This window comes from Hipposideros armiger, unplaced genomic scaffold (genome assembly GCF_001890085.2).
Source record: "Hipposideros armiger isolate ML-2016 unplaced genomic scaffold, ASM189008v1 scaffold_635, whole genome shotgun sequence".
In the NCBI taxonomy this organism is placed as follows: domain Eukaryota; kingdom Metazoa; phylum Chordata; class Mammalia; order Chiroptera; family Hipposideridae; genus Hipposideros; species Hipposideros armiger.
Window position 1 is genome coordinate 12669 of NW_017731985.1, and position 17614 is coordinate 30282.

The following is a 17614-nucleotide window of genomic DNA, read 5'->3' on the forward strand; positions in this document are numbered from 1 at the left end:
CATCTGTGGATCTTGTCTGAAATATTTATTACTGTGGTATTTGCTAATGTGGTCTCTATTTCCCTCTTCCTTCTACATTTATTAATTCAATTTCTACTGTAAGGAAGGGCTGTCTCTTTCCTTACTCCTCCTCCATTTATCTATTTATTTATTATATCAGTATGGCCTCATGGATATTTGTTTTACTGTATAAGTGAAAACCTTCTACTATCATTATTTTTTGTTTAATTGTTCCAGCTTTGGTCATCAGGAGCTTCTTCACATTGGCTCCTGTGTTCTTTGACAAGCCTGCATCTGGTTTTGAGCCTTTCCTTTCTGGCACAGAAAGTATTCCTGACTCATCTTGTATTTTCCCTGCCCCAGTCTTGAAAACAACCATTTCTCCTTTTATTGGAGAATACAGTTTAGACCTAGGTGCTAGGTGTATTCACTGTTTAGGGTGTCATTGCTTCTAGATCCTCTCAGGGGACAGAAATAGGTAATGTATGGAATATCCTAATGCACACATACTTATAATAACTATATTTCTGTATATATATTTTTAAACCATGAGTTTATACTGATACTCCTAATCCTAATCCAAAACCACAAGGTTCATTTTAGCTTTCTCTCTTTCCTTATTTATAACTTCTTTTTCCAACAGTGAAAAATTCAGGTCTCATTATCTAGTATTTATATATTTGTTTCAAAATGTGTGTTGTTTTGGTTTTTTTTTTTTAGAAGTGTTTTCCTCAGAACCCTATATGTCGCCAAAAGATATGGTGAATGTTTAAACAGAAAAAATTTATTACAGTCAAACACACATTGCCATTAATCTCCCTCAAAATACTCCCCCTTTCTTTAAACACACTTATTGCATCACTCTTGCCACTTTCTGAAGCAGTTCTGGAAGTCCTCTTTCATGAGTGACTTTAGTTGCACTGAATCATTTTGACTTTGGGGAAGAGCCAGAAGTCGCATGGTGCCAGATCTGGTGAATAAGGTGGATGAGGACACACCGCAATGTTTTTATTTAACAGAAATTGCTGTACCAGAATCGATGTGTGCATGGAACGTTGTTATAATGGAAGATGAGATAAAGACCCTCCTGAAAGAGGACTTCCAGAACTGATTAAGAAAGTAGGGTTGCTGGAACCTCATATAAATCCCTGCTTTCTGAGCAGACCAAAAGGAAGTCATCCTGAGTCGAAGATCTTTTAAAATGTTAGTAACGTGACCTAGGGGTTTTTGAATGGGTTACTGACAATCTAGAATTCACTCTGAGTCCTGGCTGATGCTGACAGATATTCCCATGCTCCTCTACTACTTCCCACACAGCCAGACATGATCTTTTAACCTCTTAGTACTCCCTACCAGATGCTGATACTGATTCAACCCTGCCTTGCACTCATGGATACTGTTTTTGAAAATCAAATGAGAGAATCAGTGGGTACATGCTTTGAAAATTATGCAATGCTAAGTTAACTGAAGGGCCTTGGAAGGTGTCTGCTGTAAGAGGATTTGAACTATGCTTATTACTGGTGACATTTACCTACACACTCAGATGCACTCCATCTTGACCCACCTGGTAAAGGAGCTCAGAGATAGCTCTTCCTGTTCTGACCAACCTAAAACTGAGAGGCAGAAGTATTCTAAAACTACAGTGAAGGTGAAGCTGCTATAGTGAATAGAGTGGATAACAAGACAGGATATCCTGGAAATCTCTTAAAATAGGAAGGTCAAAATGCTTTGGGTATTGAGTAATTTAAAAATATTCATTCATTTATTCAACAGCTATCTGATGAGTGCCTTATGAAGGGATGAAGAAATGAGAAATGCCATCCCTGCCCTCAAGAAGTTTAGAGTAGGGAATCCCAAGCATCACTAGAGTAGGGAATATGATAGCTACCATTTCTTCCTTTTTTTTTTAAGATTTTATTGGGGAATTGGGGAACTGGGGAATTGGGGAAGGGGAACAGTGTTGGGGAATTGGGGAAGGGGAACAGTGTTGGGGAATTGGGGAAGGGGAACAGTGTTGGGGAATTGGGGAAGGGGAACAGTGTTGGGGAATTGGGGAAGGGGAACAGCCAAGTTGTTGTCCTTCAATCTTAGTTGTGGAGGGCGCCAGTTGCCATCTGGCCGCCCGTCAGCAGCTCGTGGACGCTCAGCTCAAGGTGCCGTGTTCAGTCTTAGTTGCAGGTGGGCGTAGCCCACCATCCCATTTGGGAGTCAAACCAGCAACCTTGTTGTTAGGAGCACGTGATAGCTGCCATTTCTTGAAGACCTACTGTGAGTCAGGAACAGTGGTGGTCTTCATGTGATCTTATTTAATACAGGTCTACATATTACCTCACTTAATACAAGTAATTATCTTGAAGGTAGATATTAACAATCAGGTAAAGAAATTTGTCCAAGATTACAATCATAATTGGAATCTAGGTCTGCCTGCCCTCTAAAACTCATGTTCATTCCCCCACACTAATAAGGTGAGAGTAATCCATTCACTGACCGAGTACTTATTGCAAGCCTCTTTTTGTTCTGGGGTTCACGTTCTACTGGAGAAAGACAATAAACAAGACAAATAAATATTTTAGTACGTCAGCTGGTAAGTCCTGTGAAGAAAAGTTAGCCAGGATAAGGATAAGGGAAAGGGGGTTGCTAATGTAAATATTTAGACTCATCAGGGAAGACTCTGATAATGTGAAGTTTGAGTGGAGACCTAAAGGAAGTGCAGGAGCAAGAGATAGGACTGGCATGAAGAAGAGCTTCCTCCTTTGCCTGCTTATGGATTAAGCCTAGAAAAGAGGGGGCGCGATAGGGTTTAGGTGTTTATGGAAAGGATGGGCTCCGAGTCAGAAGACTTGAGCTTTATTTGATTTATTGAGAAATCACTTACCTTTGAGCCTCAATTTTCTTCCCTGAAAATGGGACTAATAGTCCTTGCTCAGCTTCCCGCACGCAGCTACCATGAGGATGAGGTAGCCCATGTAAGAACTCTTTGAAAATAACACAAGTGAGAAAGCAAGACCAGGAGTCAGTTTTTCAACGGGAAGGAAAAGTCTGTGTAGAAAAATAAAAGGAATTCCTATTTCACATACACGGTTGCCCTAGACATCGTTTTTGAAAAGCTGTCTCAGGCTTAAAAGAGAAATAGCCTACAAGAAATAAGCATAGGTTTCATAACAGGCCTCTGCAGAAGATCCCTGTTTAATTTACACTATTCAGAAATTTGAGTCGCGTGTTTTTACTAAACTCTGGGATTAGCATCTTAATCGCCACGCCCCACCTTGTCATTTGCCTTCTTGCCACGCCCCCTCTCGAACTCCATTTCCCAACACGCCCCGGCTTCCTGTAACTCGGCAGTCATTGTGACACAGGTTCCACAGCTTTCTGGGAATTGTAGTTTATTGGGTCTTCAGCTGCGGAACGCTCTGCGGCTGTGGACTACCACTCCCGTAAGGTAGTGCGTAATTCCACCCCGTTCGCGGCGTCTTCGAACGCGCCGCGGCAGCCATGTTGGATGTGTCCAGCACTGGGGCCGGCACCTGGGGGTTATCGAAGCAGCTGTCACGATGCTGGGTTCCCTGGTGCTGTGGAGAACAGCGCTGGCGCCGCGTCTCCTCCTCCAGCTGCTCAGGTCCCCATCGCTCCGGAGCCATGGAGGTCCCTCTGGCCGGAGTGTGACCATCGGGGGCTGCGGAGAGTCACAGTGGCTGAGTACAGCCATTGGAGGGCGCCTTGGAACATCGCTGGCCTTGCTCACCCGAGGAGGGGCAGCCACGAGGGGGCGCCAGAGAGGACGCACCGAGACCCAGTGCCTTGCAGCCGCCACATGGGGACGCCTTCCTAGCCTGGAAGAAACACTCCCAGGACACGACAGCTGTAATGGGGTCCCCAGCAGGGCCGGACTGGGCATGTGGGCCCTGGCCACGGCGCTGGTGGTTCACTGTTACAGCAAGAACTCGTCCAACAAGGGTGATTATCGGGACAGTATGGGTTCTAGGAAGGGAGAGGCTGGAGAGGCGGGAGGAGTGTCCTGACTGTATCTTTGGAGGGTGGGAGTTGCCTTATAGATTTAGAATACAAGAGTCTCAGTCCTAGAGGGACCCAGACATCATCTAGTCACAGGAGTAGAGTTTGCATTGGAGAAGCCCAGTGCCTCTGAGTTGTATAGTTTCCCATCATAGATCAGCCTTCCTTCTTTGGGCATCACTTTGTGCGTCTGTACAATGGGAGCATTGGACTACATATCTAAAACTAGAGCATGGTCCTTTTGTGCTCTAATATTTTGCCCGGTCCAGTTCCTTTTTTAAGCGGTCTCCAGGAAACTGCGGTGTGTTTTAAGGGCAATCGCTAGATGGTTTAGCAAAGTTTACCCCTAAATGGCCTAAGAAAGAAAAAAAGAAACTTGGTTTCAATTCCAGCTTTGCCACCGCTCACCCCTTGCTCCTCTCTGGCTTCAGTTTCCCCACTTACACAGTGAAGGATAATTTCTCATTACTCTTACAGTGCTGTTATTTTTACTCCTCTTGTAGTTCAGCATCCTGGGTCTGTCCATCAGTCTCCCAGGGTTCTGCTGGGCCTGTCTCAGGCATGAAGTGATTTTGCAATATGGGGCCATTGGCAGGAGAAGGAAGACTAGAAGTTGGCTCCGTAGAGACTCAAAGCAACTATGGAGGCTGGCTGACCCAGGTTGGCATCTCATCTGGGTACATGAAGCTGAGCAGGGACTGGGAGAGTAGGCAGAGAGCCAGACTTCTGGCCTGCATGAGTCCAACCGCTCAGGTTCTCAGTTGTTCCTCAAGGGGAAAGACTGGGGCATGATGTTCATAGATTCCATGTAGCCCAAGCTTTGAGACTTTGGAGTAAGAGGTGCCACTGCCTTAACATTTGTTTATTTAGCAGCTGCAAAGGAAAGGCCTTGGACTGGGAGTAAGGACAACTGGGATCTTGTTTTTGTTACCTCTAACTTCCATTGGCTTTGAACTCTTGCTTCTCCTCACCAGCTGTCTGTTCCCTTATCTACAAAGTGAGGATGTTGAAATAGACGCTAAGGGCTCTTCTAGTTTAGGCATGCTGGGATTCTATCACTTTCAGCATTTTTTGAATACCCTCTGTGTGCCTAGTTTGGGACTAGGTGTAGAACTCCTAACTTAACACAAAGTTAGTTAAGTGGACAGTGCAGGCAGTTAGGCCTGTGGGTCTGGTGAGTGGTCTGTGTGTAGCTGGGGGATCAGAGGCCCAACAGGGTCATGAAAGCTATCCTGGAAGATTGGAGACCCCTGGAGGATGGGGAATTTGAACTTGAGTTCTGAAGGATGAGGCAAGAGATGAAAAGCCCTCCCTCACTGTGACCTCCATGAGAGCAGGAAATGCATCTTATCTTTTCTCCTGATACCAGTTCCTTTCTTTAATTAAACCTTCACATTGTCCATCATAGTGTCTCAAATGTAGTAGCAAAGGCTTCGGGGAACAAAGATATGGGAGTCACAGGCCAATATGGTGTATGCAGGCGCTAGCAGAGTGGCCAGCCTGGTTGAAGAACAGGGGCGTCTTTGGGATGAGGTGAGAGCAGATGGAGGGGGGCCTGGATGTCAGGCAGGAGGTTTTGGAATTTCTCCTGTAGGCAGTAAAGAGCCATGTAAAGTTCATGAGCTCAGGGAATGTCCAGAGCCAGTATGTTTATCGTAGATGGATTAGGGGACGTATCCAAGGTCTTGCCTTATAGGTTCTTGGGGGCTCTGAACTGGACTTTCTGGCATATGAACCCCCAGCAAGGGGACCAGGGTCTATTTACCAAAATAGATAATGACTGAAACCATGACCATTTCCGACCCTTCTGACTTGCTAGCTACCCTGTCTCCTGACTTGGAGTTGTAAGCTCAGGCCCTCAGTGGAGCGTGGTAGAAATTGTACACTGTAGGAGCCAGTAGGCTCTGGTTCTAAACTCATTCCTCAGTCCTTCTGTGACCTTGTAGAAGCTACTTCTTTTTGCAGAATGAGGGAACAGTGGATGCAGCGATCTCTGAGGAATGCTTGCTCCCCTTCCAGCTGGGCGCTGCTTGAGTGCATGCTTGAAGAACAGTTGGGGAAAGATAACCAGGAAAGACCTGGCCCTGGCTGGGAAGTGGGATGAAGGCACTAACGTTTGAACCACAGAGCTGGTTTGCATATGCTTGGTAAGGTGGCAGTCTTATCCCTATTATACAGATAAGGAAACTGAGGCTCAGGACGTTAGGTGGGTTGGCCAGGTCATACAGCAAGTAAGTGGCAGATCTGGGATGGGAGCCCAGGTCTATCTCCAGATCCTCTCTTTCTAACCTGCTCCAGTGCCTCCTCTCATGTTTTGCTGGAGGAGTCTGGGCTGGACTGAGAACTCTCTGAGGCAGACTGGACATGAGTCTGTCCAATGGTCAACAGTGGAGCTCAAAACCAGGCTGGGCACACAGGGCTCCACAAGCACTTGGTATTAAGTATTTGAAAAAAAATTGTGCTTCTGCTGTTGTCTTTTGAGATTTCTCTGAGTCGGGTGGTTTTTCTTTGTGGCCACAAGGTGGTGCCAACAGCCTGCAGGGTGGGCCAGGCTTAGCCTTTCTGCTGGGTGATTCCTGAGGGATCCGAACCCTCTATTTTGTGCCTCCCTTCGCTGGGCTTGGCACCGGGGAGTTTGCAGATTTTTCACCATCATTTCATCTCCTCAGCATTCTTAGGACACTGTCAGGGCAAGGATTGTTGCCTCTGTATTATCGTTGTGGAAGCTGGGGTAGAGCTGGAGAGGTGCTGCTACAGTACTTGGTGAGGGCGGGGCAGTGTTGGAGCCGAGCCTGCCGACTCCGGGTCCTGGCTCTCTACCCTCAGGGGTCCACACCCCTGCCTGCTCCTCCCTGTCCTGTCTGGGTTTGTGACCTGTCACATCAAGATTCAAAAGTAGGCTGAGAAAGGAATTGGGGGAGAAAGTAGGGACTAGGCAGAGGAGTGACTAATAACAACAGACATGTAAAACATACAGAGCTTTATAGCTAATGGGGAGTGAAGGAATTCACACACTGAGCATTTACCATTGGCAACACATGGTACTAGCACTTTACCGGGATCACCTGCGTGGCGACAGGAGTTAGGAGTTTGGGCTGTATCATAGAAAGATGGGGAGGACTCATTAACAGTGGATACCATGTTGGCAGGGGATGTAGCCTTCTCTTCACTTACAGACATACCTTATTGTTTTGTTTGTTTGTTTTAAGCTGAGCCATCCTGCCACCTTTTGGCAGCTCAGTGGCTGCTCAGCTCTGGCCGGGAATCAAACCGCTGTTGCTCAGAGCTCAAACTCTTGAGCGAGTTCTTACCAACTGAGCCACTCAGCTGGCCCTGGCATACCTTGTTTTATTGCACATCACTTTACTGTGCTTCACAAATGTCGGGTGTTTTATAAATTGAAAGCAAGACCCTCCACCAGCAAAAAGATTATGGCTCACTTCATTGCGATTCTCACTCTATTGCGCTGGTCTGGAATCAAACCTGCAATATCTCCAAGGTATGCCTGTATCATGGCATCGTTTCCCTTGTTAAAGCCCATGTTTCTGAAGTGCTTCCACTTCTGCCGTCTTGCTGGGGCCTCTAAGCTGCCTCGAGGGGTAGTCTGGCCAGGGATCTGACCAGTGCCCCATCTCTCTTCAGATGCAGCCCTGATGGAAGCTGCTCGTGCCAACAATGTCCAAGAAGTCAGCAGGTGAGTGTCAAACCCCAGGAGGTGCTGAGTGGGTGAGCCCCTTTCTCTGGTGATGACTGCCTTGGAGGAAATCCTTTCACTAAACTGGCAACTGAACTCTGTAGTCACAGAGTCACCTGGGCTCTCTTGGTGAGCCCTGCGTCTTTTTTTTTTTTTTTTAACCCCAGACACCTCTGGATCCTTCCACTGTTTTTTTAATTCCTAGGACATGGTTTGGAGTCCCCTCCACATCCTGTGGGTTCTTCACCAAATCTTCCTGTTTGTTCTTGTTTCTTTGCTTGTTACCTGGATGGGGTGCAGGTGGGCACCCATGGAGACGCTTAGGAATTTGGGAGGGAGCTGGAAGAGACCTTTCTGTCAGGTCTTCGGGGACTAGAAATACCTGCCTGCAGGGCTGGGGTGCACATGCTGGGGGCCAGCCCAGGGGCTGACCACTCTCCATTCTCCCTGGCTCAGCTGGGCCCCTTATGACCGCTGGCTGGTTGGATCTGAGGCTTGTTCTTGGGCAGGGGCAGGACTCAGCTCGGGACCCAGCCTGGTGCCAGGGGGCAGGGCAGAGTCTGTGTCCAGGATGGATGCTCAGACTGGGGCCAGCATCAGTATGGGACTATTGGTTAGGAGCAGAGGTTTTATTCTCGGTGAAACTAGTAGCCCCCACTGGGCCTAATCTTGATCCTTTATGGCCTGTTGTGTAGAGCTAAATGGCCACAGGACACTCCCCTATCCCTGCTATCACGTCCGCATTTTAGATAAGAGATGCGGTGTCTGGGGTGGCTAGCCCTGCACCCAGTCCCACACACGCATGGTGCTGTCCCCCACTCCAGCTGCCTAAACATACAAGAAAGTGTTGAAAGGCAGCTACAGCCCCCACCAAGACTTACTGCTTTGATTCCTTTTCATTTTATCTGCAGCATTATTATTGATTCTCAAGGGTGCTTTTGAGTATTAATGTTCAAGGCTTAGTTTTTAATAAACCACTTTTGGAAGTATGGGCTGGGAGTTGTTTCGTAGCCTAATAAATATGATAGAGCAATAGTTTAATAAACATGCGATGATGCATCTTAAAAACCAAGCACAGATGTCAGCTTGTTGTTATAAGAGCCATTCATAACTGCAGGCTGTGCGTGGCATCTTCATTCCCCCAGAAACAGATGAGCCTCGCTTCCTTCTGCTGCAGTACAAGGGAGTGAGGGGGCGAGACTGGCTGGGCCCCGTCCTCTGAGGCCTTTGCTGACCCTGGAATCACCTGTTGGGAACTGCTAAGGGCTGCCAGGCTGCTGCTTTCCTCCGTAGCCCAGTGTAGGCAGTGCATTTGCAGAACAGCAATGCTGTACTCCACCTTCCCGTCACCCAGGGAGGCTGAGTTGACCCTAGTCCATTGAGCCCCCCACGTGTGGATTATTTTAGCTCTTTCAGACACACGTTTTTCTAATACCAGTTAAACGCCTGCCCAAAGAATAGAGAAAGTGATTGAATTGATGGTGTGTGTGTGACTCACAACATTCATTCTTGTCTGTGTGGGCAGGGTGTGGAGAGGCCTTTCATGTGTGTTCCAGTTTCTACCCTGCTGTTTGCCTGCGTCCTCTTGTCCCGTCTCTCTTGGGTGTGATGACTCAGTCAGAATCTCCCTTCACCCCTTTGTGAGGGAGTCAGAGATGAACAAGGCACGGACCCTGCCCTTTAGCATGGCAGCCTCCTCCCTGCTCTCCCCCAGAAGCAAAGAGCAGGGAACAAGCTGAGCGGAGGCAGGGGACGGAAGATGCTGGCTGGCGGCTGGGCCCGGTGCCATGTCGCTGCTGCTGCGGTGGGCCCGTGCAGAGCTGCAGGGTGTGGGGAAAGAGAAGGGGATTTGAGCGAACCTGGAATGTGCAGGCTCTGGAATGCCCACAGTGAGGAGTTCTGGATTCTTATGTAAGAGCACTGGGGAGACACGGGAGGTTTTTGAGCAGGGAAATTGCCCAGTTAGGATCATTCAGAAGGGTGAAGGATGAACTGAATTGGGGAAAGGCTGAAGGCAGATCTGTTGAGAGGCTATTTCAGTAAGACAAATTCAAGGTAATGAATGCCTGAATAAGGACATCCTTCCCTCCTCCTCACCCAAGACAGTTATTGCTTATGAATGAATGACTGCGCCTCTGCTAGGCGCTAGAGGTAGGGAGGGATGTGTGTGACCCTGGCTCTGGTTTCAAGGAAACAGACACGTACCCTACCAGCTATAGCTCTTCCTCCTAACAGAGCTAGGCCTAGGGGTGGGGTTGGGGAAAGGGACCATCCTTGCTAGAAGGAAACTTTCTTGAATTCCTACAATAGGTCCTCATTCAGCCTTTCTACGCCCTAGGCTCTGCATAGGTGTTTTCTGCTACTCTTAATTTCTTCCTCTGCATGTCCTGGCCCTTAGCTCTGCCCAACAGACCCGCCTATAGCAGGGTAGAGTCCCATTCTCAAAAAAACAAAAAAAACCTTACACATAGTTTATACATGATTGGGTCACTATGTGTATAAGTATGATCAATATTTGGAATAAAACATAGACCTGGCAAGTAATATTGCCCTCTACCCTGTTTTGCCCTGCCCTCTTTGGGGCTCTGTGCTGTGTGTGTGTCTATCCTCCCCAGCCCCAGAGCCTTGGGAGAGTCAAGGGCAGCGGCCGGAGGCTCTTCTCAGAGGGGAGGTGCTTGATTCACCTCTGTAAGGGCACTCTGGCGTCTGCAGGCCCTGGGCCCTCCGCACAGACTGCCCTCTGTACTCGCTGCTCCTCACCTTCTCCGTAAATCCTCGCAAGCCTTCCAGGCCCTTGAGAAGCCTTCCTTGACCCCTCCCCACTGGGTGTGATCTCCCCTTCCTTTGCCCTGCTGGTCTGGGAGGGTATGGGTGTCATCCAGGGAGGGCTGTGCCAGCCTGTGGAAGGAGAGGAATCCTTACCTAGAAGCAAAGTTGGAGGTCAGGTGAGAAAAGCAGGGCTGAGCATCAGGACCGAGGAGGCTCTCAGTCCACAAACAGGAAACCCAGCAAGGTTCACATACTGACCGAATCAGGAACAGGTCAGGGATCCTCACAGAGTATGAGCTGATCAAGCCAAAAGCTCTGGACAGTTGCCCTGACGTGTGGGCACTATTGGCCTGCTTTATATGGTGCTAGTAACTAACTGTGTGGTTTGGAGCTGCCTGGCTAATGGAGCAGGGTAGGACCTGCCATTTCCATGCCTTGTTCTTTTTATAAAGAAAGCTGTGGGCTAGACTTCATCTTAAACCACTAGGCTGTGTGCCTCCCCAGGGCAGGGACAAGGTCTTGTTCCCTGCATCTCTTACTCTATTCTCCGGCACAACAGAATTTGGGGTAAGTTACTTTATACTGACTTTTCAGCAAACATGAAGCGGGCAGTCCACAGTCTTATTTCTTACTTCCGTGGGCTGTGTCAGCAGGAGGCTGGGTCCCTTCCTTTTCCTTCTCTCCTCCTTTCTCCCCATGTGGCAACTGTTAGTGCGTTCAACTCTTCAGGAGTGGAAACCCGGTCCCAGATCCCCTGTCCCACCTGTCAGCAGCATGAGCAGGTGGCCCTGCGCCCAACCCAAACCGCAGCCTGGCTTCTGGATTCAGGAACCACTCACCCGAAACCAGGGCACAGGGCAGACCGAAAGCACATCTGTCCAAGCTCCAACTGAGCCATGCGATGTGAGGAGCTGTCAGGGCTGGGAGAGGTGAGGCCTCCTTTTCTCCCAGTGGAGATCACGTTTCCTTCTGAACAAACGAGTGAAAGACAACACCCCTACCCATTTCCCTTCTCCCAGCAGGGAGCTGGGCCACCCTGGTGAGTGCTGAACTCAGTTGTTCATCAGCCTAAACATTCTCTAATGAAGGAAGCCTGATGGTATAAAACCTGAACTTCAGACTGCCTGCCCTTTCTCTCCTGGGTTCATTTGTTCATTTGACAAAAGTTTACTGAGCACCTGTCATCCTGGGTCCTATGCTTGGTACAGGGGACACCTGACTAGGTATGATTCCTACCCTAGATGAAGGAGTCTGGGCGAGACTGTGGCAACACGGTTTGGTCAGTGCCAAGAGACAGGAGCCCAGAACATGCCCCTAACCAAATTGGGGGACTGGAGGAAGCTCCTCGAGGAAATGGCACCCAATCAGAGTCTTAAAATACCAGTAGGGCTTAGCAAATAAAAGGGGAGGGCATTCTAGGCGAAGGGGACAGCGTAAGTGGTAGCACCAAGACAAAAACAGCCTAGGGTATGTGGTGGGCAGGGGGAAATTACATCGTGTTCAGTGTTGCTGGGCCACATTCTGAGGCTAGGAGGGACTGGAGATGGAGAAGGACCTGGTCATGGAGGACATTGTCCATTTGTCCCAGTCCCTCGTCTGTCCAGCCTGTCCCCTCTGGCTAGCCCCGAGCCATTTGTGTTGGTGGCTACACAATGAGGAAAGAGATGTTCCTGCCCTGGAGGAACCCCCTCACCCCTTCCCCAGGTGAAGAGGGAGCCCATGAGTAAAAAACTGAGAACCAGCAAAACAAGGCACACACTGCCCAACTTCTGTGAGCATAAGAAACATGGAAGATGATAATACCAATAATGCACAGAATTGTAGAGTGTTTATTATTAATAATGAAAGTATTACTTCACTCAGCCAATATTTATGAGTGCTTATTAGGAGCTAGGCATTGGGCTGAGTGCTGGAGAGACAGTGAACAAGACTGGCCCCGTCCTGCCCTCTTGGTTACTTACAGTGTAACTGGGAGCCAGATGACTAGTTATGTAATTATAACAATGTACTTCAAAATGAGTACAATTTGTCTTCCAACAAATGGTGCTGGGACAACTGAATATCCATGTGTAAAAAATGCAGTTGAAGTCCTACCTCACTCATACACAAAAATTAACTCAAAACGGATTATAGACCTAAATATAAGAGCTAAAACTATAAAAAACTCATAGAAGAAAACATAGTAAATCTTAGTGACCTTGAGTTGACAAAGCCTTCTTAGATATGGCACCAGAAGCACAAGAAACCAAAGGAAAAAAATAGATAAATTGGACTTTATCAAAATTCAAAACTTTTGTGTTCTAAGAACACTTTCAAGAAAGTGCAAAAACTCTCCCACAGAATGGGAGAAAATATTTGGAAATCATATATCTAACGAGATTTGTATCTAGATTATATAAAGAATTCTTAAAACTCAATAATAAAAAAGATAACCCAATTTGAAAATGGACAAAGGCTCTGAATAGACATTTCTCCAAAGGAGACATTCAGATGACGAATAAGCACATGAAAAGATACTCAACATCATTAATCATTAGGGAAATGCTAATCAAAACCACAATGTGATATCACTTCACACCCATTAGGATGGCTACAATCAGAAAGGTAATCAAGTGTCATGAGGATGTGGAGAAATTAAAACCCTCATGTACTGGTGGGGATGTGAAATGGTGCAACTGCTTCAGAAATCAGTTGGCATTCCCTCAAGATGTTAAACATAGTTACCTGATCACCCAGCAAGTCTACTCCTAGGTATATACTCCAGAGAAATGAAAACATGTACATTATTCATAGTAGCCCAAAGAGGGAAACAACCTCATAGTCTATTAACTGATGAATGGATAAATAAAAATATGATATAGCCATTCAGTGGAATATTATTCATCAATATAAAAGAATGAAGTTCTGATACATGCTACCACATGAATGAACCTTGAAAGCATTACGCTAAGTGAAAGAAGCCAGACACAAAAACCACATATGATTCTATTTATATGAAATATCAAGATAGACAAATTCATAAAGACAGAAAGTAGGTTTGTGATGGACAAGGACTGGAGAGGTTGGGGCTGGGAGGGACTGCTAATGGGTCCACGGTTTCTTTTGGGATGATGAAAATGTACTGGAATTAGTCGTCAAAGTTGCACAACTCTGTATATACTAAAAACAACTGAGCTGTACACTTTGAATGTGTGGATTGTATAGTATGTGAATTATACCTTAATAAGACTTTTTAAAGTGAAGTACAAGACACTTGGGAACCTAACCTTGAGTATGGGTGGAGTAGAGGTGGAACGCATTGGAGTATGTGAGATTGAAGTGAACTCTGAAGGCTGAAGAGAAAGGTGGAAGAGCGTTCAATTAGAGCGAGGAGGAGGTGGAAAGCGCTGAGTCAAGGAAAGATGTGAAGTCGAGGAATTGAGAGAAGCCATTAGGGACTCTAGAGAGCAAGGGGGAGAGTGGTACAAAATAAAGCTGCAGAGTTAAGCAAGGACCATGCCACACTGGGTCTGTATGCCCTGTTCATGGTTTTTATTTTTACTAAGAGCAATGGGCAACCATTGAAGAATTTTAAGACTGTGTGTGTGAGAGAGGGAGGGACATGGTGACATGATCTAGATCTAGAATTTTAAAAGATCACCCTGGTTGCTCCATGGAGAAAAGATTGATAGAGAGCCATGGTGGATGCAGGAAGACTGGTGGAAAGTGACTGGAGTAGTCCAGATGAGAGAGGATGATGGGACGTGATGACTTGGACTAAGATGTCAGTAGCAGAGATGGAGGAAGTAAGCTAGAGGACCTGGTGATGGGTAGAAAAGAACATTCTCAGTGCCTGATACATAGTAGGTACTCAATAAATGAATGTTGAATGAATAGAATTGGATATGGTTGATTAGGGAGAAGAAGGTGTTAAGAATGAATTTAGTTTTCTGACTTGATCAGCTGCCTAGATGCTGTTGCCAGTTCACTAAGATGAAGACGCTGGACAAGGGGAAGAAGATTATGAGTTCAGCTTTGAACATGCTGAATTTAACATGCCAGTGAGATATTCAGATGGAGATGTCAACTAGGCAGGAATGTATGGGTCTTTTTATTTACTTAAAGATTTTATTGAGGAATTGGGGAGGGGGAACATTGTGTTTTTCCAGGACCCATCAGCTCCAAGTCAAGTTGTTGTCCTTTGATCTTATTGTGGTGGGTGCAAGCTCAGCTCCAGGTAGGGTCATCGCTTTCAATCTAGTTGCGGAGGGGGGGGGGTAAGGGTGGGGTGGTGCAGCCCACCACCCCATGTGGGAGTCGAACCGGCAACCTTGTTGCACTCTGAACCATCCAGCTGCCCTGTCAGCAGCTTGTATAGGTCTTTTTGACTCTTCAAGCTATACATACCATGCTGCCTCTTAACATTTCCGTCAGTTTAGAGAGTGTTTTGATTTCTGGTTTGACGGTTTTAGGAAATAAACCAGCTCAAACTTGTTTACTAGATGCCTTTGGGGGGAAAAAAAAGCCTGATTAGGTTTGCAGTTCAGGAAACAAGAGGTTGGTATTATGTTGAGGGCTGAACACGTTTATTTTAGATTTGCATTGATGGCCTGGTTTGGTTCTTATCCCCAGTTGTCCCAGCTTGGGGCTTGAGGCACTTGCTGTCCATGTGCCAGGATTAAGGTGTCCAGAATGTGCTTAGCTACAACACAGGTAAATGTTCTGCACATTGATCCAGGGATTTTATCTAATTAACAGAAACCCTGGCTGGTAAATACATTTGGCTGTCTCCAGGCCTCAGAGAGGCAGTCTGTTTATCGATTGTTGTATCATTGTGGCTGGACGTAATGATGGCATCAGAGCAACGAAAACATCCAGCTCTCTTAACCAGCAAATATGTAAATATCCTTGTGGCTTGCAGTAGATTGAAACAAAAGCTTTATCCTAGACCAAAGGTCAAGGCCTAACTGGCATCACTCTTGTAATTAGATGCTTGTCTTGAGAGCTCCCTAAGATCTTCACACTGTTTATTTGAATGCTGGGGTGTGACCCACACAGGCTTTTTGAATGCTGGGATGTTGGAAGGCAGCATAATGTTACGGAACGAATACCAGATTTTTAGGATTAGAAGACCTGGGCTCCACTTCTGAGACAGTTACTGACTGGCCTGGGACCCTTAATAAGTCGTAGAAACTCCTTTCTGAATCTTGTTAATGGGGTTCTCACTGAGAACTTTCAAATACAGTTCCCAGTGTTAAGCTCTGCAGAGAAAACTCAATCCTTCTGGAAGGGTCCAAGTCACACACCGAAACACCAGGGCCTGCTCAAGTGAGCCTTCGCCAGGCAAGCAGCTCTGCAGAGTGGCCCAGGGCCTGGCACCTTTTGTGATGTGTGTGACTGGTTGAGTCCTTGTTTGCTTGCTTGCTGGTGATGGAAGGCAATTGGAGAAGATGGGATTAGCAGCTTTTTCTGAACTTCTTGAATGATGAGTTGTAGAAGCAGCCAGCCAGCTACCCAGAAGCCCAGCACAGTCAGGCTGGCCAAGCCCAGGAGCAGAAAACAGCAGGACCTACTGGGTGGCTTGTAGGGAGAAAGCATGTCTCTGAAGGGGAACCTACCCCTGGGATTGAGCCTCTAGTTGGCCCTACTGCTTCTTGACTATGTGGCCTTCCTTGGGTTAGTGGTCCCTTAACTTCCTCAGTGACCTTGACTGTGAAGTATCTTTGGTGATGCCTGTCAGACCGCCTTCCCAGATTCTTGTGAGAGAGTTCCAGGCAGGTGAACTCTTGTTTGGGCCATCAGTGTCGCATCTCCCAAGAAGCCTTTCCTAACCCTCTAGGTACCTGCAGGTTCTCATAGCACCTTGTGCTTCCTCTGTGATAGCACTTATCACCCTCTGCTGGGATAGGTCATCTGTTTCTCTCTCTCTCTCTCTCTCTCTCTCTCCCTCCCTCTCCGCCCCCCCCACACACATGCACACGCACACACACAATACTGTGAGTTTTGGAGGTGTGAGACCATTGCTCTGTTGTTCATCGCTGTTCAGATAAATTGTTAACAAATACTTACTGAATGTTGTAGAAGTGTTTTGTAAATGGCAAGAGTTAGGCAGATTTTAGTAGTTATTTACAGTCATAATAAACCTGTAAACAGAGGACTGGCCTCCCTTTGGAAAAGTTAAAAAAAATGGAGAATTAGTTCAATCATTTATTCTTTCAACAAATAGTGCCTACTATGTGCTGGTTCCTAATGTGAGGCCCTGATGGATCAGTGGTAAGCCAAAAATATGTCCAGGCCTCACGTCATGGAGTTTAAAGTGTAGCCAGACGTTAATTGTCAAATGTGAAATTACAGCCGTGACAAAGGCTGCAAAGGGGCAGTACAGAGAATCCCAAGTGTGTCAAATAGGTTTCTTCTTGTCGGGGGAGTTTCCCAGAGGAAGCGTGAGCTCTGAAGTGAACAACGAGGACAGCAGTTAACCTAGGTGAAGAAGGTGAGAAGAGCTTTCCTGGCAGAGACAGACCCTGTGGAAGGAGGAACGATGGCAAATGTGAAGGACTGAAAAGGGGTGAGGGGACTGCAGCTTAGGGCGAGGTGCCCGGATCCTAGAGAATAAGCAGAAGTAGGGCAGTAGAGGCCATATCATTCTGACAGCAGTGGCAGCTGAGTTGGGGGTTGGGGGGCATTGGGAGGGGATTGATGGGATGATCAGCAGCCATTCTGATTGCAGAGAAACATTAGCAACCAGTCTGCATGCCTACCAGCCTGTGTGTGCCACGACTGTGGGCACTACTGGCCCAGCCACCTAGGCAGTGAGGCCACAAAGCTGCAGTCCCCCAGGGCCCCACAGCAGGGGATGTCAGGCTCTGTTTCCCCGCCACCATTGCTGCTGCTGCTGCTGCTGCTGCTGCTGCTGGAGAATTCCACCCAGCGCAGTCATGGCCATAATGCAAATCCTATCAGTATGGCTGGAACCAGTTGGATTTTTCCCCAAAGAATTTTCATGGAAATTGAGGATCAGAGAAAAATGCAAGAAAATTGAAAAAGTCAAGCTCATGTGTTACTGGGCCTACAATGTACATTCCCTTTAGCTGCGTGCCTCACAGTTCTTGCCCTGTCCCTGTCCTGTTTGAAAAGCCTCCTCAGAAACATCTCACTTTT

General features: G+C 47.1%; 1 protein-coding gene across 1 annotated transcript in view; it reads left to right on the top strand.

Annotated features, from left to right (window-relative positions):
• The first annotated feature begins 3551 nt into the window (after nucleotides 1-3551).
• Nucleotides 3552-17614, top strand: part of CLPB (ClpB family mitochondrial disaggregase) — a 135021-nt gene continuing 120958 nt past the window's right edge. Inside the window, exons 1-2 of the mRNA XM_019625652.1 lie at nucleotides 3552-3954; nucleotides 7654-7705. Of these exons, the coding sequence (XP_019481197.1) occupies nucleotides 3552-3954; nucleotides 7654-7705 (455 nt within the window). The remainder of the gene's footprint in view (nucleotides 3955-7653; nucleotides 7706-17614) is intronic.